The sequence below is a fragment of the Drosophila novamexicana genome, unplaced genomic scaffold (genome assembly GCF_003285875.2).
Source record: "Drosophila novamexicana strain 15010-1031.04,08,12 unplaced genomic scaffold, DnovRS2.1 tig00000564-arrow-pilon, whole genome shotgun sequence".
In the NCBI taxonomy this organism is placed as follows: domain Eukaryota; kingdom Metazoa; phylum Arthropoda; class Insecta; order Diptera; family Drosophilidae; genus Drosophila; species Drosophila novamexicana.
In genome coordinates this window covers 3,940,475-3,963,200 of record NW_020824810.1, presented here as the reverse complement: position 1 = coordinate 3,963,200, position 22,726 = coordinate 3,940,475, and the positions used below count along the sequence as shown (strand labels likewise).

Here is a 22,726-nt window from a genome sequence, read left to right as displayed (position 1 = left end):
CTACACGCGTATTCCGGAGCCTCCCAAAAGCATGCCACAGTTATTGCCACTGTCAACTTTGTCGAAAGTTGTCTTAAGTTGTCTTCCGCAGCATTCTGAAGCAAAGCTTTCTTTACACTTTCTGTGGCCACTCGACTCTCCCAATCTCTCTCTCTCTCTCTCTCTGCTTCTAGTTGTTGGCCAAGTTCACAGCCAGAGGTTCAATGTCTGCTGCCTGCGCATGCAGAGCCTCAGTTCAGTTGTTGCACTTGCCGCGTCGAGTTCTGTGTAGCGCACGCCAACTTCTAGGGAAAAGGAAAAGCAAAATTCTTGTGTGAGAGTCGCTTTTGCTGAGCAAGTTAATAAAAGACTATTAAAGTTGGCCACTTCGAGCATGGATTATCGTTTACTCGTGGTAAGTACTGCAACAATGTTGCAAAAGGTTAGCTCAAAGCAAGTTCGTTGCCTAAGTCTTTTGTTTTGCACTTACGACCAGGCAAGAATTTACGGTTAGACTAAATTCTGGAACAGCTTATATATATAGACATGCTAATGAATTAAAGTGACGGGCCAATTGGCTCTAGCCACACACACCAGCACACTCACACACACACACACACACACACTCGGCGTATGTGATTTAAGCCTGGCATGGAGCAACTTTCCCGTTAGCTAAAACGTATTTAGAACAATTTAATAGCACACATACACACGCACAAGCTAGCGACAAATTCTGGCCCCGTTGACCAGCGGTGCTTTGCTTTAAAGTCAGCCTTTAAATATAGTCATTAACTTGTGCAGAAACAGCAGTAAAATCTCGGACAGTTACAGTAGTTGCACTTAGCCAGGTCGAGCACTGGGAGCCGCAATTAGTCAAGGCAAATGTCGTTGACAAAAGGCAACCATTCCAAAGGGCATTTCGATAAAAAAGCAGAACGAGTTTCAGACAATAACAACAACGACCACGACGCGTTGCTCATTAGAATAAATAAAAACCAAAGTATGAGAAAAAAGAACAACAGCAAAAGCCGCGTCTGACCCAATTTTCGGTGCTTCGGAATGCCGAATTGTGGCTGTGAATCATGTCACGAAACGAGATGCAAAGCACTAAAACCGGGCACCCGCATCCCATACAAAATTGCTGAGCCATGGCTGCCACTCTCCCAGCTTGGGGTCTGAGAAAATTCAAATATGTTGTCCCAATTGGTAGGAAAAGTCACTTGACCCGAATAAACCCGCCGCCCCCCAACACACGCTTGAACTCTGTAAGACATTCTGAAAACTTTTGATTTCATTCAAAGTAGAAGAAAAAAAAAACTGACAGAATTTCAGGGAAAGTTTTTCGCCTTCCTCAAGTACCTAACAAATGAGATTAAGATGCAAAAGTAAGACGCTTGGTCAGTGCCATTCTTTGTTGTTGTTGTTGTTTGGGTTTGTTTATTTTGATGCTGGCGGAACAACTTTCGCGCTTTCGCCAACTGAGAGCGCGTCATTGTGCCCGCATCGGAGCATGGCCAATGCCAGATTCCAAAGCTGACAAAGCTATCCATTCAGATGGCAATTAATTTGACTTATGCCGTCGCGTTCTTCATGTCCATTAAGCTAAATTGTTATACATAAACTTGTTTTGAATTTTTCTTTGTTTTCAAGAAAATACTCAGCTTTTTGCTGCTCGCCCAGCTGTCAACGGGGCAGCTGCCGCAGTCGCCGTCGCAAGCGTCGACAACAGATTACGGCGAGGAGCCGCCGGAGGGCTACTATGCGTTCGTGGAGTCGCCGAATGCAGTGCCACCACGCGTGCGTCCACCTCCGTATACGTTCATTAATGCGGACTGCAAGGATGTCGCCACGGGCAGGAAGTCGGCGGTGTCTGTACACAACATTTGCGGCGATTTGAATAAGGGTCAAATACCCAGGAATCCGCTCGGCCAGAATGTCCTGGGCGAGCCGTATCCCTTGTAAGTCCAAACCTTGACCAGCACCAGCTCAATTGCTCAAAAGTTTCTTGCCTCAGCGAACTGATACGCAATCAGACCTTGAAGTTTCTGTCGAAGACGCTGCCCGTGCTGAAGGCGGACGACACGCTGCCCAAGGTAACGCAAATCATACGCGACGAGCCGGTCGATCAGCTGGACAACAACAATATCGATCGGCACTATGCTGCACGCGTCACACGCAGCCTGCCGGATGGCGTTGAGTCCAATGAGTACAGCTACTTTGATCCCGCTCTGGATGAGGAGCAACAGCAGGAGAAGAAGCAGCAGCAGCAGCGACGCGCCGCCGAGGAGCGCAAGCCGCGCAAATTCTGCGATGGCGGTGGCGTGTAAGTCCTCACCAGAATTTCAAGTCCAGCTCTTGTGGCTAAACGAGCTTCTGCCTTGATTTTGCTTACAGATTTTGCACGCTGTACCGCGCCATTCAGGGCGACACCAGTCCCGCTGTGCCCGCTGCCCAGACAGCGGAGCGTCGCGAGGAGGTTGGACCCATACGCTATGAGGGACCGCCGACACCCTGCCCGGCCAAGGTGGAGTATGCCACGCCCGTGTTTGCCAAGAACTATCAGGGCGCCTGGCGCTATGTGGTGCAGATACCCTACGAGGGCTATTTCACGCAGACCGTGGAGGTGACGCGCTGCATCCAGGCGCGTTGCCATTATCTGGACGGCGGCTGTTTGTCGTCGCCGCGCTGGGTTAGCCTGTTGGTCGCGGAGATTTTCTATCCGAATGCCGAGGACACGGTGCCCAGCAGCACGACCACGCCGGCGCCTTCGGTGCAGGACTTCCAGGCCTATCAACAGTATCTGCAGAAGCGCGCAGGCGTGGCAAACGCCTCCGATGGCAGCACGGTTGCACAAACGGCAGGCGCACCAAATGGACCGCAGGATGCGCACTGCGACGGACACGATGAGCTGGGCTGCTTCCAGGTGCGGCTCTACTACGATTGGTTCTTGATACCCGGCTCCTGCAAGTGCTGGCGTCCCGACTACTTTGCCAAATACGTGCGCCGAAAGTCCGTCGCCGATTTGTAGGCTCCTAGTTAAACGTAACTCTAAGCATATATAGAGCGAGGCACGAGCGTGTGGCATGAAATGCTCATTCTAGCGATCCGAGCACGGACTGCGCAGAGTTTGCATTTCTTGCAAGACAAATACATGAATAATATGTATACATATATATATATATATATAAAGTAAGCAATTAGCTATCCTTGACTGAGTACCAAGCGCATTGAATTTCTACTAATAAATATTTCTGCTATAATTGTACCACGGTGATTTCTGCCTGGGGATTCAGACACAGCTATAGCTAGGCACGCGTTCTGCTATGTTGGTGTGTTGTATATGTGTGTGTGTGTGAGAGTGTGTATGCCAAACTAAGACCGAAAACCTGTCCCGCCAGCCGCTCAACCAGTTGCGCATGCGTGCGCGCCGCGCGGCTCTGCAGTCTTCCCAACCAGTTGGTTGGGTTTGGATGTGGTGCCGCGCGCTCCTCAAGCAGATAACCGAGCTGCATTACATAGCCACAACAACAAAATTGTGCAAGCCAAGGCAGGCAGGCAAGCAGGCAGGCAAGGAAAGCCTTGACAAACGGCCTCACAGAATCTCCCAGTTTGCAGTTTGTTTTTCCAGTTTCCAGTTTCCGCAGCAAGTGAGTAATTTGGCAGAAATGGTTGAAAATTGTTTGTTTATCAACAAAGCTAAAGCTCATCTTTCACATCTTTGTGTTGGCTCATTAGCTGCAAAGTTCGTTGCCTAAGTCTTTCGTTATGCAAATGCTTATTCAAAATTATGCATTGAGCGCAAATGCTAGCGTGGGCGAAATCTTTGATATATATTAAATTTATGCACGACTTTCCATTTGGTTATTATTATTGTTGATTTTTAGGAAGATGCTGTCCAATGGCAGCCAGACGGGCAGCCTCAGCTCGCTAGACGCGCTGCCCAAACAGTTTGTGCTGTCCATGAAGAAGCTCTTCGACATTCTGGATGATAAGCACAGCGGCTATGTGCGCTATGCGGACATTGAGAAGGGCTGGCAGGACGACGGCTCCAAGGGGCTGCCGCAGGGCGTGCTGGACTCACTCCGCCGTGTGACGCCGCCCAGCGGGCTGCTATCCTTTGAGCGCTTCTGTGCTGGCCTGAAGCTGTGCTTGTTGCGCAACCAGCAGCAGACACAGGCACAGATACAAGTCCATGACAAGCTGATCAAGCCGCCGCGTCCGCCATCGGCGCCACAGCTGCTGGGCCTGGCTATGGACAGCGGTGCGCCCACGGCCAAGGTACGTCCGCGCTCACAGATGAGTCCCGAGCTGGAGCATGACGAGGACTATGGTACGCCAGCGCCGCCGCCAAAACCGCCGCGTCAGTCGACAACTGGTCCGCCACTGGCCAAGGCGGACATACGCAACGCATTGCAGAACTGGCAGCTGAGTCTGATGCACACCGAGCAGCGTGCGGCGGAGGCGTGCGCCAAGCAGAAGAGTTTGAAGACTGCACGCGAGCAATTCGAGCATCGCGGCTCCGCCGATGGCGGCTCCTCCTCCACATCGGCAACGGATTATGCGCTGGGCGGCCTGACGCTGGCGCTGCCGCCCAAGAAGTCCAATAACAAGCGTCGCGAATCGCGCCGGCACACATTGCAGCATGGCATAGACTATAATATGCTGAAGCGACTGAAGCAGCTGGAGGAGCAGCGGGAGCTGCTGCTGTTTGGCCTGGATGGCGTGGAGAAGGCGCGAGATTTCTATATGCAGCAGGTGCTCAATGTGCAGGAGCAGATCAAGTACTTTGGGCGTCTGGGCACGCGATTTGTAAGTGTCATTCTATCAGCTATAACTATAAAATATATCTATAATTACACTTCATATATATATATATATATATATATACGACATCTAACCAGGAGCAATGGTCTGAGCTGCAGCAGGAGAGACTCAACTATCAACGTGCACGCGTCCTGGAAGCCAACCGCAGCTTGGCCCTGCTGACAGACACCTGGGATCATGGCGGTTATCCACTGCACATTAATCTGGCGCTGCCCCGCAAGTCCCTGCAGCACTTTAACTTCAAGCCGTACGCCTCCAATGACGCCGAGCTGCTGGCCTGTGAGAAGCAGGCGCTCATGTCGGAGCTATATGAGCAGCAGCAGCAGCATACGCAGTTCCACAATCTGCGAAATATGTCGGACTTTGTGCTCAGCCAGCCTTCGCCTGTGAGCCAATCCTCGGCGGGACTGGGTGATGCGGATGTCGTCTATTAAGCATAAACAACAATTTAAAAGACTTTGTAAATATTTGAACATGTATTGTAATGGCGATCAAAGCATTAGCTGCTACTACTGGGGATTCGGGAAGCGTCTCATGTATTTGTTCAACTGTTTGTAGTTTAGATTATTGCCAGGCTGTACGATGCCCTGGTTGACGGTCTTTTTCGCCTCGAATTTGCGATCCATGTAGAATTTGTAACATTTCTGGAACTGATTGATTTCCTTATTACAATATTTCTCCACAAACTCGTTGTCCTTCAGACAGGCAAAGAGCACGCCCATCTCCTGCAGGCATGCCACATCTGAGCCGGAATCGGCCTTGCCACTGACTGTGTTTTTCAGCCGCAGTGGCAATATCTCCTGAAATGGCACCTCCTTTTCGTTTTGTGGCGCACGGCCACGTGCCGCATATAGAGCTCCTGGTATGCGCATCTGTGGGTATTTATTGAAATGCACATTTTCTTTCAGGTTGCACGGTTTTTTTTGATAATTTACCTTTTTCTTTGCTGCTCTCGCCTGCTGCTGCAATCAGCTGTGCGCTGTTACGTCAAAAGAAAAGTGTGCGTTTGTCAACACTAGCAGGAGCAGCAGTTTGACGTTACTCAACACTGTCGGACGTCAACCTCTGATCAACTAAAAATTTACACAAATAAAAAAATACATATGGTAGAAATAAATAATACTACAAAACATGGATGCCGTTGATGACAACCACCAGGCGCCGCATCTAGCCGACTTTGCCGGCAACAACGAGGCGGACCGAGAACAGATCGATGCCGCAGCAATAATGAATGATGCAAAACTCGCAACAACTGGTGCTGGTGTGTGGGAACGTCAGCTCTTTCGGTTTCATCCATACCACGGCTCGAACATACGCTTAGATGACGATGCCACAGTCGCCTTTCGGCGCACCAGCTTCGCCGATGCACTCACATTCTCCGAGCGACCGTTGGTAAGCACAAATCGCACTCAATCCAATATGTATCTATGCGGATGTATGTGTGTGCAGTGCGGCCAGGCGGCACCTGGACGAGTCAAGTATGATACTTGATTTATTTCATTTGTTTTATTTTTCAGGCGCCCGGCGAAATATTTCTAGTGGAGATTGAGAAAATTGAACGCGGCTGGTCGGGCCACATGCGACTGGGTCTTACGGAGCTGACACCGAATGTCATCGGCATGCGCAGCGAGGGATTACCTCACTTTGCACTGCCCGACTTGGCCAATTTGGGCAACAGCTGGATATATCCGATCTCAAAATTCGAGATGAATCAACGTCAGGAGCAAACCGGCGAAAACGTGGAGCTCATTCCAAATGAGCCGGCACAGCGTAAGTGCATACAGTGTAGCCACCAAAATGTCCTGAATTAACCATCGCGTTCCATTCCACAGGTAATTTACTGGGCGATGCAACGCATGTACGTACGCCGCGTGGTTTACTGCCCAAGCGGCTGTTGCGGCCCTCGATGGACAATGGCAACTCCGATATACTGCTCACCGACAGAGGCTCACGCATAGGCATTATGTATGTGCCCACGGAGACTGACGCATCCCAGGGCGAATTGCACTTTATTATCAATGGCGTGGACAGGGGACCAGTCACCAAGGATATACCGCTAAATAGGTCACCTTTATATGTTGTTATTGATGTTTATGGCACAACCAAGCAAATACGCATCATACAGTTGGAGGGCAGTAAGTAATGGGATTTCATACGTAATTTGATTGGCCTTATTTAAACATCCGTTTTCAGTTCTGTCCTTGCAAAGTGCTTGTCGCAATGTTATACTGGAGCACATCGCAACTGGCGCCATTGCGCGGCTGCCGCTGCCGGAGAGCATCAAGCGTTTCTTGTTGCGTCGAGATTAGGAACTGAGAGACAAGGCACACAGTCACAGATACACTTTATGTAATAGAGTGCTGTTTGTGCATGAGCGTGCGTCGTGATAGCCTGTTTACCCATTTATATATTTTATACGCATCGTAGGCAGTTGAAGTGCCGTTCATTGACTTTTCATTCCTCACAAGCGCCTCTGGCGTACACGTTGCTTGCCCGCGCCCCCCATCTTCCCAGCCTGCCGTGCTCAATAAAAAGGTGGCTCTCAAGTGGGGAGACAAACTGTTGCTGTTTCTTCGACGGCTCAACGGTGTTGATGGATATTTCAAACGAATTTGTATTTTTCATTCTGTAGATATAGCTTATAATACTTTGGTTCCGTGATACCAGTTCTTTATATTTATATTTCATATATGTAGAATATGTTCGAAAGCATCACATGTATTTTACTCACTTCCCCGTCTAAATACGTACATACCTATGAATATGTACAACGCGCTCTGCTTAAACATATAGAACGAAAGAAACCGAACCCTATTTAAATTCGCAAAAGCCGTATCTCAAAAACCAAGCACCGATCTGCCTTTTATGCCGTTTCGGTCTATCCCAGGGCGACTTCCGTTTCCGTTATGTACCTTTAAGAATATTGTTGCTAAATGTAATGTAAGATATAATTACAATATTGTAGCATGTAAATTCTATGTAATAACACGATATAATATAATAAGGGATAAAAGTGTATGTGCATTGTATGTAATAAAGACATAATATAATAGGACCTAATTGTATGTGTATTGATATAATAAAGTTAAAAGGAAATCATTGAATTTTTTGTAAAACCTAACTTTGTGTTTAACGCAACACCGAATAAGACATGGGAAGCAAGACTTGATAATTTTGTTAAATTTTAGAATTAATTTTGAGTTGACTTTTTTGAATGCCAATCGATTGCCGTGATTCGTACGGGCTTATTAAGCAAGTAGATCATTTTATGATTTGATTTTGTTTACCCGATATATTTTGTAAAAACTTAAAATTTTATTTTCCAACTGGCGGGAAATATGAGCCAGGCAACGCCCACTAGTGTTTATACATATATATTGCATAAATGTTAGTGCTACTACTTGGCGCGATTCTCGGCCAGTTTGGCCTTGAAGAGCGCCTTCAGCTCCTCGGCACCTTCCACGTTGACGTCCTTGTAATAGGGCAGCTCAGCCAGAGCCTTTAGCCAGGCATGCACCTTGGGAAACTTGAACTCATCAATGGGCGCCACATCATTCCCGGATGTCACGGTGGCCACACAGCAAAAGTCGGCAATGGTCACCTCATTGCCGCATAGGTATGTCTGATCCTTGAGGAAGCCCTCCAGTATCTCATAGCACTTCTGCACGTACGCTATCTTATCGACGGAGCAGTCCGTGGAGCCATAGTAGAGCACAGGCTCATAGAGAAAACGTAAACGGGCAAACAGATGACCTGAATCTAAATGTAGACGTGCATCCACATTGGCGCGCTGCACCAAATCCTTGGGGTACAGGGACTCGTGTCCCTTGCCGTATTTCTCAACCAGATAGGAGCATATGGCATGCGAATCTATGATGGTGACATCGCCATCGATCAATGTGGGAATCGTGTGCTGTGGATTCAATTTCAGAAACTCTGGCGTCAGATGTTCACCTTTCAGTAGGTTAATTGGGCTGCGAACAAAGTATTTGTTAATTGGCTAAATGCAGCGGGCTGTGCGGATGGGCAGGGGGGGATCTTGCACCTACCGCAGTTCAAGTTCAAGACCAATCGCCTTGGCTGTGAGCAAGACGGCGCGCGATGGTGGACTCAGTGTCGCATAGTATAGGGCTGGCTTCGACATGGCTCAAACTAAGTGATAAAAATAATATTAGATATTTAGCGGAATGTAGAACACATACGATACGGCTAACCGATAAGCTCAGCGCATGACTAATTGTTTACTACGCTCACATAGCTAAACACCGCCAGGTAGCAGGCCAGCGCCTACCCTGTGCCTCAGGTTTGGCTATGCTTACGGTTGTATGCTTGTCACTATGGCACAATATTGACTGATAACCCACAGGCGATAAGCCGATATCAAGCATATAACATATGTATGGGTGTGTACAGTGAAAGCTCCCTCAAGCGGACAGCCGCAGTCAAAGTCTATCTGTCAAACAAATAATATAAACATATTTTCATATATTTACATATTCTTATGTATGCCACAGGTAGCAATCCGTTAGAAGAGCTTTCACTGCGTATACCCTGTAGAAATCGGACTATCTGCATGTTATCTGCTGACCGGCAAAATGTTCTACACCCAGTTAATATACACAGTAGCTACACATACATATATACATATATATATATATAGACACACATACATATGTATATGTGTATATTCACATAGACGAAAAAGCGACAGAGCGCAGCACAAACAATATAAATTTAATTAGTAAGGGGCCAGACTTACACACACGCACACACATATATGCACAAACTAATAGGAAAAAAACGGCCAGATCGTGCCTTTTTATTATTTATTTTTTTTTTAAAGCCCACACAACAACACAAACCGTGCCGGCAAATTGTTGTTTTATAGCGTTTATTTGTACGTGTGTGCGCGCGTGTGTGCTTGGCGTGAGAATAACGCCAATATATAATTTAGAGGAGTTCCCTCTATGTTGTGTGGGCATTTTGCGCATCCAATCTATATAGACTATATACTTACAAAACATACACAAATAGCAACAAGTTCTTCTATTTTCTATGACCGCTCGCTTTGAACTCGGAAACGTGACTGAAAACGAATCGCGTAACGCGTAATTTGTGCGAGCAGCGCTCACTGAATAAAATGAGAGAGAGAGAGAGAGTGGGTGTAGAAGAGAGCGCGCCAGAGCTTAGAACTCGGATCTCAAATATACACTATGAATGTATGTGTGTATGTATTAGTGTGCGAGAGGCGTTTAGTATATTTCTCTTGGTTTATTCATAGAGTTTTGGTGTACATGCGTGTAAACGCGTTAATAGAAGCACGTCAACGAGTATGTCGATTATATATTAACTATTAAATATGATATAATGAATATAATACCAGCATTTTGGGGCTTTTGCTTTCGCCTTACGACATTCAATGTATCCGCAACATACACACTATGGAATATACATATATATGTAGTTATAATACACAATGACAATTGCCAAACAGTGATCATTATGGAGCACAAAATAAACTATAACAATTGAAAGCAATAATATTTAACGATTTTGGAAAGTTGCTTTTAACCGGAGCACAGCTATATCTGGTTATTGCGGACATTCATTCTTGTCGTTATTTAGAGATTGTTCGTATGCAACATCACATTTGTAATTGTTGTTTCAACTAATTTTTCTTTTCTTAGATTCGAGAACTATTCAGTTGTCCAGCATGCTGCGCTTTAGCGCCTCCTCCAGATCGGCATCAAAGCTCTCGGGCTTTGAATAGTCCGCCGCAAACTTATCCGTCGCCTTGCCGCCCAGCGCCTCTTTGCTCTTCTTGGCGGCGGCGGCGGCGCTTCCATTGTGTTTGCTTTTGTTGGCGTTGCTGTCGTCGAGGGACTTGCCAAAGTCACTGGAGAAGTTGTGTGAATCAAAGGCATCAAATTTAGCAAAATTATTGTCCAGAGTGGTCGAATTGGTGAGCTTATTGGAGCTGAAGCTATCCTCAAAGTTGTCATTGAAGGCATCAAACAGTTTAGAGTCCTTTGTTGTTGTCGTCGTCGTTGCGGCAAATGCATCGAAAGCGGCCACCTGCGACTTGGTCTTAATTGGTTCGCTATTGGGCTTGGCCTTCAGGGTGTCCAAATTGTTGTCATTGAAATGATCATTAAATGCATTGAAAAAGGAATCATTCAGTTTGTTCCCATGCGCATTGCTCTGAGTTGTCAATCTCGCCGCTGCAGGCTTCTCCAACGCAAAGTCATCGAAGTCGGCGAATGCATCCAGCGCTTTGGGCTGCGATGCGCTCGAATGATGCGATGGCGCCGGACTGGCATTCAGATTGAATGCATCAAATTGTTGCAACAATTCGCTGCTGAGCGGGGTCGCTGTCTTTGATTTGTTATTGTTATTAACGGGCCGGCATGCGAGCTCATCTGCAGGTGGAAAATAATTATTAGCATTGTTTTGATAATTTGATCAGGATAGGAGCAACGCATAAACCAACCCCATTAGCCCCATCGTGCGGGATGCCAAAGCCATTAACAAGAAGGAATGGCTATCTTTGGCACCCGGAAGGATGGAGTTTATGGGGTTTGTTGAAACCATTTTCAACTCACCCTCCGAACTAAAGTCTTCGGCAAAGTTCTTTTTACTAGCTCCACCCGCTGATGTACTCTCATCATCGTCTGCAAAGGGATCTTTGATATTGAATGGATCCTCGTAGCGATAGTCCTTGAAGGGATCATCCTTAAAATCTGTCGGCCCTTGTATAACTGCAGGCACTGGCGTCGGCGCCAGTTTGCTGCTGGTGCCGCCAAAGGCATCAAAGAGGCCCGTCAGTGATCCACCGCCAGTTCCAGTTCCCGCTCTTGCCTGTGTCTGCAGCGGTGTATTGGAACGCGACAAATGTTGGTTATTTGTGCTGCTGACCTGTGTGGAGGCTGATGCGGGTGCTGATGTCAATGTTGATGTCGATGCCGATGTCGATGTCGATGTCGATGTCAATGATGTCGATAGCAGTGTGTGCTGGGAGGCTGTTGGGTGGTGCAGTGGCAGTGGCAGTGTTGGTGTACTAGAACTGGCTCCCTTACTCTGGCTTTGACTCTGGGTATCATCGAACAGCGAGAAGCTATCGAGCAGCGTGGCGTTTAACGCTGTTGTTGGCGTGTTGGCATTTGAGTTACCGATTGGAATGTTTTGTAGCTGTGTCAGTGGGTGAAATGAGCAAAAAAAAAATCGGCGTGTTTGTGTGTGGAAGGAATAAAAATAAACATAAATCAAATTAATTAAAAAAAAAAATTATAATAACAAACTATCAAATCAGTGTATGTACAAACAACAGTGAGGAATTCAAACCAAAAATCAGAAAGGATCATAAAAAAAAAAAAAGAAAACACTTTAAGCTATGCATATCATATAGACTGACTCTGGTGTAGCTGCTGTGGAAGAGAGGAGGAGCACCTGGGTAAAACAAAGCTGATATAACCGGATGCGACAAAAATGTTTCTTTATTTTCGTTATGGTTATATTTTGTTTATCATAACTCACTTGTTATATGTATTATAATTGTTATTATTAATGATGTCGAACATAGATATTTATCTTGTTTAATTAATGCAAAAACTTGTTTATGTTACACATTAGTAGGTTACCCATTATATGTATAAGTATGTATGTATTCATTAAACATTAAAATCAATGTACGGGAAGCTTTAGGTTTCGGTATCTGAACAGTTTCGTGGTTGTTTATATATAGTACACACACGCCTTTCTATATAGGTGTATAACTTTCAAACAAATATCGTAACATACAAAAAATAGTTCAGTGTGGGACTAGATTATCATTTATCGTTTACCAATTGCCAAGTTATTCGATCCAACTCCTACTCCTACTCCTACTCCCTACACCTAGTCGATGGCAATGTGTCTTTAAAGGCATTAACAATTTGCTTCAATAACCGGCTGATAATATGGCTCTAGTTGGAAAGCAATACGAGTACGAGTTTCATTTCTGAAAAATGATTCAATAAACAGAGTAAAGCAATCTTGGAAGTTACATGCTAATGAAATTCGAGCTATATCATGTGGATCCATAGGTTGTATATGCGCTTATGTAGAGATGTCGAACAGCAATTATATAATATGTATTTGATAATTGCTATAAACTTTAGTATCATATGCAGAAACAACAACAATTTGCATTTAAATTCCTTAATTGAGTTATATATCAATCTATCAATCATATTGCGACTAGCATCATTTCGTTCAAACTAAACTTCCGAAGTATGAATTATTTGTTTATGATTAATAATAGTATGCTTATTTGGTCTTTAAACGAAAAGAAATCTCTGTAATTATAATAATAATAACATTTGAAATTGTGACGTTCAATTAATTTAAAACTTTAATCTTTGACTACATTAAACACGACATAACTTTTTTCTGGGTTCTTGAAATATCAATTGATTGCGTTTTTTTTTGTTTTTCTTTTCGAATTCGATTTAGTACATTTATCTAATTAGGCATGAAAATTGCGAGTATTCTAACGGCCTGTGTGCAATACGAATACGAATACGCTGCCGAATCGAACTCTGATATATGGGTTTTATATGCAATGTTTATAATATAATATATGCAATTAGGTTTTGTACGCTTAAAATTTGTTGCTAGGCTCAACTTTTGACTGAGTATGTGTGTTGGTGTGTGTGTGTGAGTGTTTGTTAGTATTATTATATTAACTTTGTTATATTATGTATACATATATATAAATATAATTATATATATATATATATATATATATTTATATGCATTTACTGAAATATGATATTTATTAAGATGTTCACTGAAAATAGAGAATTGCAAGAGTTGAAAGCAAATAGTTAGTTTCGTACGGGCAGCAGAGTTAAGGCAATGTGTTTAAGGAACAGATACCTCTTGCATTCTTGGTCAAAACAATAAGCCATATTCAAAACATTATTGCAAAAAGATACTCAAAGGGTCTATTAAAAAATAACATGTGCAAAATAATGCTTGTTTATTTGTTAGGTGGCATTTAGTCAATCAGAAATTAAAACAACTACAACAATTTGAAGGTGGGTTAGTGATAATAATTAACAACGATAATAATAATTGAATAATCGCTGATATATATAGATATGTATATGTATATAATGCCGTGTTAATGCAAACGAAAACTTAACAATTGTGAAAACTTTAACTAATTAACAAAATAATTGTTGCTGTGGTGCGGTGTGCATGCATTACCACCGATCCCAATGTACATTAAACTTGCTACCAACCTTATTGTCAAAGTCTTCAAAATCAGCAAATCCGCCGCCGCCGCCGCCAGCGCTAGAGCCGAAGCCGCCTGTTGGCTAAAATGTGGCAAATATATTAACAGATATTATTGGTAATTTGACTGAGTTACTTTCATCCATTTACCTGTGCTGCGCGTGGTGGAGCTGGTCTGGGTGGCGGCACCTTGGATTTTTTTGGTGGCAATGCTGGACTGGGTGACTCCGGTCTGGGTGGTGGGCCTGATCGTTGCGCATTGGGACTGAGCACTTGTCCCTGACCCGTGGGCGCATGCAGCGCCGCGAATGGATCGCTGCCAAAGTCATCCTTGCCGGGCTGTGTATATGCATTCGTGTATATAAAAAAACTATTTTGTTCAAAGCAAATCGTATTAAGTAGCGCTCACCTCTGGCGTTACGGCAGTGGATTTAGTGGCACCGAATGCATCAGTACCAAACGGATCGTTGCGTTGCGTTTGCCCAAAACCACTTGCATTGCTCTGGCCAAACGCATCAAAGCCACTATCAAAGCCGGAGCTCATGTTGAAACTATCATCAAAACCGCCGGTAATGGTGGGCGTGGGTTTGCTGGCCTGGCCACTAAAGGGATCGTTGCCAAAGCCATTGGTAGCCTTGTTGGCAGCACCGCTGTTGTTCTCCTCGAAGGGATCTTCTTTGGACATATCGATTTCTTTTTGCAGCGTTTTGCGCGCATCATCAAAGTCCGGCTCGATTTTAAGCTGATATTCCGAGACTAGCTCAGCATTTTGATTCTCCATGGCGGCGCGACAAATGAGCAGCGCATCGGTCATTTGGCGCTGCGTTTCCATCAGCTGGGTGACCATGGAGCGCACCTAAAATAAATGAAATATAAATTAAAGCTCAGATATTTTAATATGTATTCAGATTTACGGAGCTAATCTGCAGCTGCGTATTCTGCAGATGTTTGGTCAGCTTGGATAGCTCGCGATTGTTGTTATCGTATTCCTTTTGCAGCGCCGACTCCTCATCCTTGAGCTTCTGCAGCTCCGAGCGCTTGGCATTCAGTTCACCCTCCTGTTCGTTGATAGTTTCCTCCTGCTTGTGGCACTGATCTCGTATCTTAATGACCTACAAGCAGATAAACCTCAAATTAATTAAAATCTGATATTGTTTTCATGTCTTAGCACAATTAAATAAACAAACATTAACACAAAACATATACAAAAAAAACATACAAACACATAAAGCACAAACAGAAACGATAATAAATAAACAAACCTGATTGTTGGTGCGGTTAATGTCAAGACTTACATTGGCCAGCACGGCCAAATTTTGGGTCACCTTAACGTAACGTATGTTTATATAGTGTAAAGTGCATTCACCAATTTAGTATGAATAATTTGGGTAAAATAATTGCGTACCGATTTGTGTTAACAATGGAGGAACATAGTAAAGAAAAGGGAAATGGAAATCATATTCAAATTAAACCCGTTAAAAAGTCAAAAGGTAAACTATAACTATTTATATATAGCTGCAGCAAATAAACCCAAAAATTCAAGCAATTAATGCAGACTTCATGCAACGATAACTACTTGAGCCTGTAGATCATCCAGACGTTTCTGTGCCTCGCCGCGCTGATTCTCCAGCTGCTTCAGCGTTGCCGTCAAAGTGTCCAATTCGCTCTGCAAAATAAACGATATCAGTTTTTGTAAATTCCTTTATAATAGTGTAAATTTGTTTTTGTAAATTCCTTTATTATAGTGCAAGGATTATGGGTTACCGACCTGCAGGCTGCGCACTTCGCCATTCTTGATGCGCACATCGGCCTCCTTTTGTGCTATTTCCGTTTCCAGGGCACGTCGCTCGCGTGCCAGTTCTTCGATCTCCTTCGATATCATCTCCAGTTCGGGATTCGAGTATGTTGGCTTCGATTCCTGCGGCTGCACGTCCACACCAGAGACTATTGCACGCATCGATGGCGGCACCATATTGGCTGTGAGCACTTGAGGCGGATCCACGCCACGTTGTTTGCGCTCCACAAGCCACATGGCCAAAGCGAACTGCTCTACGGTCAGCTTGCCCGATTGATTGGTATCGCACAGCGCCCTGGTTGAAGGAAATAACAGAATGGGTTAGTTTCGGAAATTTAAATTATGTTATATTTCATTGCAATCCTTACCAGATATCTGCGAGGCTGCGTTGTGGTATACCCGATTTAATGAATATGTCCTTCACCTCGAGACCGGAAACTAGGCCATCCTTGTCTAAATCCGACTGCCGGAAAATTTCCTCAAATCGAAGTAGTTCGTTCGCACTGACCACCCAATCAGCGTTGGCCGTCACCGATGGTGGTGCTCCAATGGGTATCAGTGGATCAGTTTGTATCAGCGGCTGTGTGCTAACCGCGCCCACCGGTGGAATGCGCGTCATGGGCGGCACAGCGATGGGCAGTGGTGGTATTGCTGCCGGCGGTGCAATATCTTTGGGAAAGTTAGCCACAAACCCAGCATCGCCGAAACCCTCACCGCTCGGCGCACGCGGCATGGGAGCGCCAATAACAGCAGCTGCCGCTGGCGGCGGTGGCATGGCGGGTTTGGGCGCCTTGCGCAGCTCTGGCGGCAGAATACTGGGCACTGTGCGCTTCTGGAGTGTCTGATAAACCAGATGCATGGCTACAATAAACTCGTGCTTATCCAAATTGCCATCCTTATCCTGATCAGCTAAATCCCATATGGTGCCAAGTATGTTCATGGGCAGCTTGGAGTCCATCAGCACGCCCTTTACTTTATTGCCCGGCAGCATACCGTTCTGCGGATTCAACGACTCGAACAGTTGCTCGTATTTAAGGCGATCGATAACGCTGATGGTCCAATCACCACTGGAGACACCAGCGTTCGCAACTGGCACCGTTTGTATGCGGGTGGGTATTGCCTTTGGTATTTCACCCTGGAAAAGCAGGTTGACACAGATTAGTTTCTGGCTGTTGTGTAATAACTTTCTGATCACTTACCACTTTCGGTGGATTCACTGTGTCCACGTAGATGTTGTTCATGTTGGCCACCTGGCCGGCTTGCGAGAGTGAGACCAGTTTAAGGGCAACAAAGAAGCCTGGCTTATCCAGAAAACCCTTGCCATTCGGATCGGACAGATCCCAGATGCGGCTGAGCACCACATCGCTGAGACCGGACTTTTTCAAGAACTTGGCGGCCGTCATGGCTTCGATGGCCCCAGTGCCCTTTGGGTCAATCTACAAAAATTTGGCACGAGCGCGAAAAAAATCAATAAGAAGGGTTGCAAATCGCCCACAACCGAAATTCCAACGGACGCGTTACCTGTTTATAGTAGGCCTCATAGACGAGATTGTGCTTGCCGCACACCCTAGCAAAATCCAAATTCATATTGCCTCCGTTTTGTATTAGTCACAAATTGTATGCAGCAAAAGCCACGGCCTCTGCCTCGAGTTATAAGCGTAAGCGCTGTTATCACTATCACAAAATCGATTTTTTTTCTCTTATTGATGTAAGGGTAAGGCGAGGGCGGAACTCGCTCTAATAGTAGCGTGTTGCTGCTGTTATACGGTGTCCACCCACCTTTATTTCAAAGCGCCGCGAGTTGCACGTACAACTAGAACAGTTAAAGTGTTGTAGTTGAGCACATTACGGCTACAATTTAATTACACACTCGAAATTTAATTTTGCTTTGCCTTTTTCAGCATCGGCCTCTAACTAGTGTTGAGCAACATCACAATTACGCTCAGCTACTGCTTTGCCAACACTGCTGGCAGGGCTGCAGTGCATGCAGTTTGAGAGCCACTGCAAGCCTAACGCTTAATATTTCAAATATGCTTTACTTATTTTTATGATGTTCCTGGAAAATATGTTTTTGAATTTAATTATAGCTGTATTCTTAATGTGCTTAATTGCTTAACAAACGACATAAATAGGTATTTAATTTAAAGTAAACGTATTCGACAATTGGTGGCGCCGCATTGACAATAAAGAACCTTGCCAGGAACCACGCCCACCTCATAGTTGTAGTTCCAAGTGAGCTCTGTGCCGGAGCGTATGTGGTTGGCCGAAAAGAAAGCGACCCAGGGAAAACGCAGATCGTGCGTGTCCACAAAAACGTTCTGCACAAACAAATTGGGTGCACACGAATGCTGCAAGAGAAGGGGTATAAATTATAGATTGTGAGACCGTAACGCACGCGCTCCTTACATTAAAATAACGTCCTAAATTGCCAGTTGTCTTTGCATCCATTATGTAGGGCGCCTCATCTTTGCCAAAGAGTCGTCGCACTGAATTCTCGCGCACCGTTTCATCCAAATCGGCATTCGGATTAAAATTAATCACCGTCCGCTCTTGAGAGTCCGGCTCATTGGATTGGGTCGAATGGCTACGGGAGACACGCAGTTTATCCTTCTTGCGCGGTTGATAATACTTGGCGGGCGTGAAGTCAGCATCGTCCTCTGGATCTGGCACATTGGGGTCTTCTTCCTCTTCCGTTGCCGAGTGCTCAACATCCGATTCGTAGCCCTCCTTTAGCTGCTCTGCCACCTCAATGTAGTCCAAATCGGCAAAGTACTCATCGCCTGCATCCAAGCCACCCTCGTTGGCCATAGTCTCGGTCAGTAAGTGGCCGGCATAAATGCATATGAATGCACCCTTGGGTATGTCGTTCACGCAGCGCAAGCCCCAACCGCGATTCGAGGTCTTGAAAACCTGCAGCTTCATTTCCAGAGAATGCTGCACCACACGATTCAGGCAGTTCTTTTTACACTTGCAGCGCGAATTACATTCATAAATGCCAGTTGTCACCTGCTCATGTAGACGCTTGTATTGATACCCAATCTCCTCGATTGGCTTGTTGGGATTACAGTATCGGACACCCGCAACTGTAAGCTGCCAGCAGGCGCACTTTGATTTGTCCTGCAAATAAAAAACATTAGATGGGTTGGACATGGGAGCCTAACTCTCTTACCGAGCAATCGTCCTCACAATCACAGCCCACCAGGAACTCCTCGTCCAGATTCAGATGCACACCCTCTGTGGGTATACGCTGTTTGGCGTAAGTGCAGGGCGGTGGCAATGTGTTGTCATAGTAGTTGACCAGCGGTATGGCCATTTTCTCTTGACCCTTGGATATATCCGCTTCCTTGACTATAGTGGGATCAATAGAGTACTCTGCCAGGCACCGCAAATCAGGGGTAAAATCAAAGTTTTCCACGTTTAGTACATTCTCCGTGGCACGCAGATAAATGTGCACCTCGGCCAGATTGCGAAAGCTCTTGCCACAAGGGCCCCGATAGACAACGTTGCGCTTAGCCTTTTGCTTGAACACTAAACGTTCCCAGCCAGACAACAGTGGCTTGGCCAGCGGACTGTAGCTATCCAGGCGGTGGACTATCTTGAATAAACAGGCCGGCGTGCACTCATGCGGTGTATACATTTTGGGCGGCAAATTCCGCTTGGCTGTGAAGTAGACAACATGACCTTTGGGCCGATTCTCGTCGTCAACATAGATGGTGGAGTTGTTCAAATGGCGAACAGTATTGCGCGCTGCAGCAGCAGCAGCAGCATTGGCAGCGGCCGCTGCAGCCGAGGATGACGATGACATATTGACGTTCTGCGGCGCCGCACTGCTCTTACGGGCAATGGCGCGCATTTGTTGATTCACCTGTCTGCTGCTCGTCTCCATCTCCTTGGTGTATCGTATGAAGGGTTCGGTGCGCTAAATAGAGAATGAGCATTGTTTATATTATTCATTTTTGGTATCTAGTGCAACTCACGCGCGGCACACGATGCTGCTGCATGGCATTCGCACTGTTAAGCGCATTTTGTGTCTCCTTAAACACCGGTCCCAGACGCAGGGAGCCACGATAGATCCACTCGGTGTGATTTTTGTCATCGTCGAACTGCATCTGCACTAGACTGCAATCAATATCGATCACGCGCGCATATAACCAGGTGCCATTGGACTCCGTATTCATATTCTGGCCACGAGTGCACTGCACCATGGGCCGATCCACTGAGTATTTCTCCACATACTTTTGTATAAAGTCTCGTGAGCCGGGATGCACATCCTCCCACACTTTTTCCGAAGCCTGGCAAACCAAACGCACATCGTTATGCTGAACATACTGAGTATAGCCGTCGTCATAGAAGATGAGGTACCTAAAGCGATTGGCTTGCTTTAAGGGCTCGGCTATAATGCCTGGGTAGAAGGCGCTGGGTACCACGCCTTTTTCCTTGCCGCGCGACAAGGTGCTGCCATTAAAATAGGCTATGACACGCGTGCCTGTCGATCAATCATAGTAAATATTGGAGATAAATGGGAATGAATAGATTCGGTTTACCTATGGTCAGGCGCACGGGGGGCGGCTCAAAGTAGGCTAGATGTTTGGCTGTTACGGTCTTTACCATTTGATATGGCGTATTCAGATACTTAATCTTGTAGCTCTTCACCAGATTGCCGCCGACAGTAGTGCTCTCCGTGAACTCAATCACCTTGACCGATACCCAGCTGGCAATTGCTTTGTTCTTCACCGCATAGTAGGTCTCATTGAGCTGTATAGGCGGACGCTCTATTTCACCCGCTGGCGGCACTTGCTGCAAAGTAATCAAGCTAGTTAATAATCTTATTTTTCTTTTATGATCAGTTACACCCACCACATAGTCACTCATGTTCTGGTACAGATCGAGCGGCGGCAAATGTTTGTGCACCACTTGACAAGAGCTGTACAAAGCGAAGTGCATTTTGTCGGCCATATTTTGCAGCCTACTAAGCTCGTCGTTGGCCAGCTCAATTTCACGGCTTATGCGCTGAGATTTTGCTTGCAATATGCTCTTGGACCAAGCCATTTGATCGTCCAAATCTACCCTGTCGATTACAGTCTTAATCGCATCCTCCAGCTCTTCTTCAATTAGCTCCAAATCATTTGCCGAGAATTCGGGTTTGTCTACGTGTTTGTAATGAATATTTAATATGTTTTTATAGAGCTATGAGTTCGTTTACCCTGCTCTTCATCGTTTTCCTCCTCGTCACTGCTGTCTAGGGCTACAAAATCTGCATGATCCTGGTTAAAGCTGCGCAACAACAGCGGCTGCTTGGCCACCAAATGGCCCGCATAGTCCTACAAGATTATTTATATTTATATTTATATTTGTGGTTAACTACTCACCTCGTACATGTCCATGGCTGTGTCATAGCAACCCAGGCAGATGTACTGCCGCTTGTGCGCCTTTCTGGGCACCTTGTAGTAGTTGAGCGCTGCCAGGCTGGCACGAACGTATTGCTTATGCGTCTTTTCGCAATTGCAATTGAGGCAATCCTTCTTGTAGTAGATTTCATTATCCGCCTCAAATTCCAGGGATTCCTTTGTGTCACCTTCTGGTAACGTTTCTTTTGGCAGCTCGACGAGACAGTCGTTTTCTAGGTGGTCTTTACAGGTTTCTGTTTCCATGGCCTCCGCTTGTTGTGATTCCTCCAGTGGTACAGATTTGACTGCATCGGGCACATCATCAGTTTGCAGTGGAATTTGATCTGGCAAGGGGGGTTCTGGGCTGGCGGATGTGGGCGCAATTAGTTCAACTGTGGTTTCAGTTGGCATAGCTATATCGACCTCAGTTGTTGGTTTGGGATCCTGTTCCTCTGCACTGTCATCCTTGCTAATTAGCTTTAGCTCTTCCCCTAATCCTCTGCTGTCGGGCATACTATTTGATGCCTCCATAGCTTCTGGTTTAGACGCTGCTTCCTCTGCGCAAACAAGATTGAGACCCTCAATAGTGTCTTTGTCTGGACTGCTAATCAGTTCAATGCTGCTGTCGCTGTCCATCTTACTATCCGGCAAATTATCCTTGGCAGGCAGCTCATCAACTGCGGGGCTATCGATCAATTCAACGCTGCTATCCAAATCATCTGCGATTGACTTAGCCGCATCAGTTGAATCAATTATTGGGCCAGCATCTTCCTTTGTTGTGGTCCCGTCAGTTTCCTCGATAGAACTTTTATCCTTGTCCGTACCATCTGGCTGATCGGTAACTGGGCTACTGATCAGTTCAATTGAAGAGTCTGTATCGTCTTTCGATGTTATTTCGCTGATGCTCTTGTCTTGTTCTGTTGTATCCGCTTTTGTTCCACTGCTGTTGTCGGTTTCAGATACTTTAGTTTCGTCTCCTTCTAGTTCAGCGGCAGAAGGGTCGACACTTTCCTCAGAGGCTGGAGCTATCGGTGGCTCACCCGGCATGTCATCCAAGGCCATGGACTCTTCGCCACCAGTCTGTTCCTCCTCCTTCGTAACCTCCTTCTCAACCAACGGTTCGGATTCTCCCTCAGTGGTTCTTTTCCTGGCCGGCAAAAATGTTTCACTTGCAGCTGCATCAGTTGAAGCGTCAATTGATGCCGCATCCGCGTTTTCCAAGGAATCCATTGCAGCCGACTCCGCGGCCATATTTTATTTTACAATTATTAACTTTTATTTTACAAAAATAGCATTGAAAATGTTTTAAAACGGTATTGCAAAAAACCAAAGCAGTGAACGGTGTTGCGAAATTTGTACGCCTGATTAATTGTGGCGTTTACCAACACTCTAATAACAAAAAGAAGCATAACAAGCCATTCATTACGAATCTTCCAGTTGGCGCTCGAATTAATTGAATAAATAA

General features: G+C 45.6%; 7 protein-coding genes across 11 annotated transcripts; 3 read left to right on the top strand and 4 right to left on the bottom strand.

The window, feature by feature from the left end:
- The first annotated feature begins 373 nt into the window (after window positions 1-373).
- LOC115762092 lies at window positions 374-3,007 on the top strand. Its single transcript, XM_030704193.1, has 4 exons — window positions 374-394; window positions 1,630-1,937; window positions 1,994-2,302; window positions 2,374-3,007. Exons 1-4 carry the CDS (start codon window positions 374-376, stop codon window positions 3,005-3,007), a joined length of 1,272 nt encoding a protein of 423 aa, XP_030560053.1.
- An 860-nt stretch (window positions 3,008-3,867) lies between these two features.
- Window positions 3,868-5,302, top strand: LOC115762382 (suppressor APC domain-containing protein 2). The gene is made up of 2 exons (XM_030704561.1): window positions 3,868-4,788; window positions 4,881-5,302. The coding sequence occupies exons 1-2, from the start codon at window positions 3,868-3,870 to the stop codon at window positions 5,235-5,237; spliced, it is 1,278 nt and encodes a 425-aa protein (XP_030560421.1). The 3' UTR covers window positions 5,238-5,302.
- LOC115762096 lies at window positions 5,258-5,828 on the bottom strand. The gene is made up of 2 exons (XM_030704196.1): window positions 5,739-5,828; window positions 5,258-5,675 (listed from the first exon to the last, which is right to left on the bottom strand). The coding sequence occupies exon 2, from the start codon at window positions 5,673-5,675 to the stop codon at window positions 5,313-5,315; it is 363 nt and encodes a 120-aa protein (XP_030560056.1). The 5' UTR covers window positions 5,739-5,828; the 3' UTR covers window positions 5,258-5,312.
- A 26-nt stretch (window positions 5,829-5,854) lies between these two features.
- Window positions 5,855-8,006, top strand: LOC115762093 (neuralized-like protein 2). Its single transcript, XM_030704194.1, has 4 exons — window positions 5,855-6,195; window positions 6,321-6,573; window positions 6,636-6,938; window positions 6,997-8,006. The coding sequence occupies exons 1-4, from the start codon at window positions 5,935-5,937 to the stop codon at window positions 7,110-7,112; spliced, it is 933 nt and encodes a 310-aa protein (XP_030560054.1). The 5' UTR covers window positions 5,855-5,934; the 3' UTR covers window positions 7,113-8,006.
- A 90-nt stretch (window positions 8,007-8,096) lies between these two features.
- On the bottom strand, window positions 8,097-9,901 carry LOC115762094 (glutathione S-transferase 1). The gene is made up of 3 exons (XM_030704195.1): window positions 9,821-9,901; window positions 8,853-8,955; window positions 8,097-8,777 (listed from the first exon to the last, which is right to left on the bottom strand). Exons 2-3 carry the CDS (start codon window positions 8,945-8,947, stop codon window positions 8,201-8,203), a joined length of 672 nt encoding a protein of 223 aa, XP_030560055.1. The 5' UTR covers window positions 8,948-8,955; window positions 9,821-9,901; the 3' UTR covers window positions 8,097-8,200.
- A 164-nt stretch (window positions 9,902-10,065) lies between these two features.
- On the bottom strand, window positions 10,066-17,479 carry LOC115762091 (epidermal growth factor receptor substrate 15-like 1). 4 transcript variants are annotated; one of them, XM_030704189.1, is made up of 12 exons: window positions 17,396-17,479; window positions 17,074-17,310; window positions 16,243-17,009; window positions 15,848-16,169; window positions 15,656-15,745; window positions 15,342-15,404; window positions 14,994-15,191; window positions 14,489-14,935; window positions 14,230-14,418; window positions 14,088-14,162; window positions 11,406-11,991; window positions 10,066-11,222 (listed from the first exon to the last, which is right to left on the bottom strand). In XM_030704189.1, exons 1-12 carry the CDS (start codon window positions 17,459-17,461, stop codon window positions 10,504-10,506), a joined length of 3,759 nt encoding a protein of 1,252 aa, XP_030560049.1. In that variant the 5' UTR covers window positions 17,462-17,479; the 3' UTR covers window positions 10,066-10,503. The 4 variants fall into 4 exon arrangements, with proteins under 4 accessions (XP_030560049.1, XP_030560050.1, XP_030560051.1 ...); XM_030704191.1 differs by lacking the exon at window positions 10,066-11,222 and having other exon boundaries at window positions 11,533-11,667; window positions 11,880-11,991; XM_030704190.1 differs by lacking the exon at window positions 15,342-15,404.
- A 477-nt stretch (window positions 17,480-17,956) lies between these two features.
- On the bottom strand, window positions 17,957-22,566 carry LOC115762089 (histone-lysine N-methyltransferase eggless). Of its 2 annotated transcripts, none has more exons than XM_030704184.1 (8): window positions 21,244-22,566; window positions 21,078-21,195; window positions 20,732-21,021; window positions 20,419-20,671; window positions 19,852-20,360; window positions 19,044-19,793; window positions 18,281-18,991; window positions 17,957-18,222 (listed from the first exon to the last, which is right to left on the bottom strand). In XM_030704184.1, the coding sequence occupies exons 1-8, from the start codon at window positions 22,510-22,512 to the stop codon at window positions 18,016-18,018; spliced, it is 4,107 nt and encodes a 1,368-aa protein (XP_030560044.1). In that variant the 5' UTR covers window positions 22,513-22,566; the 3' UTR covers window positions 17,957-18,015. The 2 variants fall into 2 exon arrangements, with proteins under 2 accessions (XP_030560044.1, XP_030560045.1); XM_030704185.1 differs by having other exon boundaries at window positions 21,078-21,165.
- Between the last annotated feature and the right edge of the window lie 160 nt (window positions 22,567-22,726).